This window comes from Chelon labrosus, assembly GCF_963514085.1.
Source record: "Chelon labrosus genome assembly, chromosome: 3".
NCBI lineage: Eukaryota > Metazoa > Chordata > Actinopteri > Mugiliformes > Mugilidae > Chelon > Chelon labrosus.
This window is the reverse complement of record NC_140339.1, coordinates 12,226,994-12,227,843: the sequence shown is the minus strand read 5'-3', so window position 1 is coordinate 12,227,843 and position 850 is coordinate 12,226,994. Positions and strand designations below refer to the sequence as shown.

Here is an 850-nt window from a genome sequence, read left to right as displayed (position 1 = left end):
CCTATTAATTGTCTGCAATTATCCTTTGCAAGCGTGGCATCTGTCAGAAGTATCTCTCCTCTTCCCACATGGATAGAAATGCCATAGTGGTAAAGGTTGACTGCGAATTCACTATTTATTGCACAGTAGGGCTTGTACAGTCAAATTTTGCCATCACAGGTCTAAAAAAAACAACAAAAAAAACAGACGAACAAACAAAAAAAAAACAATTTCTGCTTTATAGAACTCCTCCTGCAGCTCCCACGTTACTGAAGAGCAGCACCTTTTGTTGAAACTACATCTTGCATACAGGAAATGAATGAAGACAGTGCCTAGAACTGGTTCTATTCCCGGAAAACAAAAACTAAAGAGACATTTGTAAACTAGCCTGTACGATTACTTCGTGTTTAAAGTGTGCTGTTCCGTAACATTTGGGGGAATCATCCATAGTCCCCTTGGTGCATTCAAAATCTTTAGTGCAAATTTCAAGAAACAAAATGACAGAAATGAAACGGACAAACTTGGGAACCTATAAGGCAACAATTATAAATATATCAAAAATAGTCATTAGAGAACTATCTTTGTTACAAAAAAGGTACAAAAGTTTTGTCCTGTACCAGTGAGAGGGACATATTTTTCAGTTGCTCTAGATTTCACGGCCTTGTATCCCAGCTGGTGGAGTACTTTTTGACACACAGTCCTGTGTGTATTCTACCATGTCATAAGACAATTTCAGACGCCATTTCTCCGCATTAGCTGCCGAGTCCCTCACTGTACCGAACTTGTGTTTTGCTGAAGGCTCATTGCTGCCCCGAGTGTTTGCGTGTATCCAGTCTTCCACGTTTTATCCATAGGCAGCCCCAGATAGTCG

General features: G+C 40.1%; 1 protein-coding gene across 1 annotated transcript in view; it reads right to left on the bottom strand.

Moving 5' to 3' along the window:
* Positions 1–558: 558 nt before the first annotated feature.
* LOC311486123 (carbohydrate sulfotransferase 1-like) overlaps positions 559–850 on the bottom strand; it is a 1,411-nt gene continuing 1,119 nt past the window's right edge. The window contains exon 2 of the mRNA XM_084541885.1: positions 559–813. Coding sequence (XP_084398011.1) covers positions 626–813 — 188 coding nt within the window. The 3' untranslated portion in view covers positions 559–625. The remainder of the gene's footprint in view (positions 814–850) is intronic.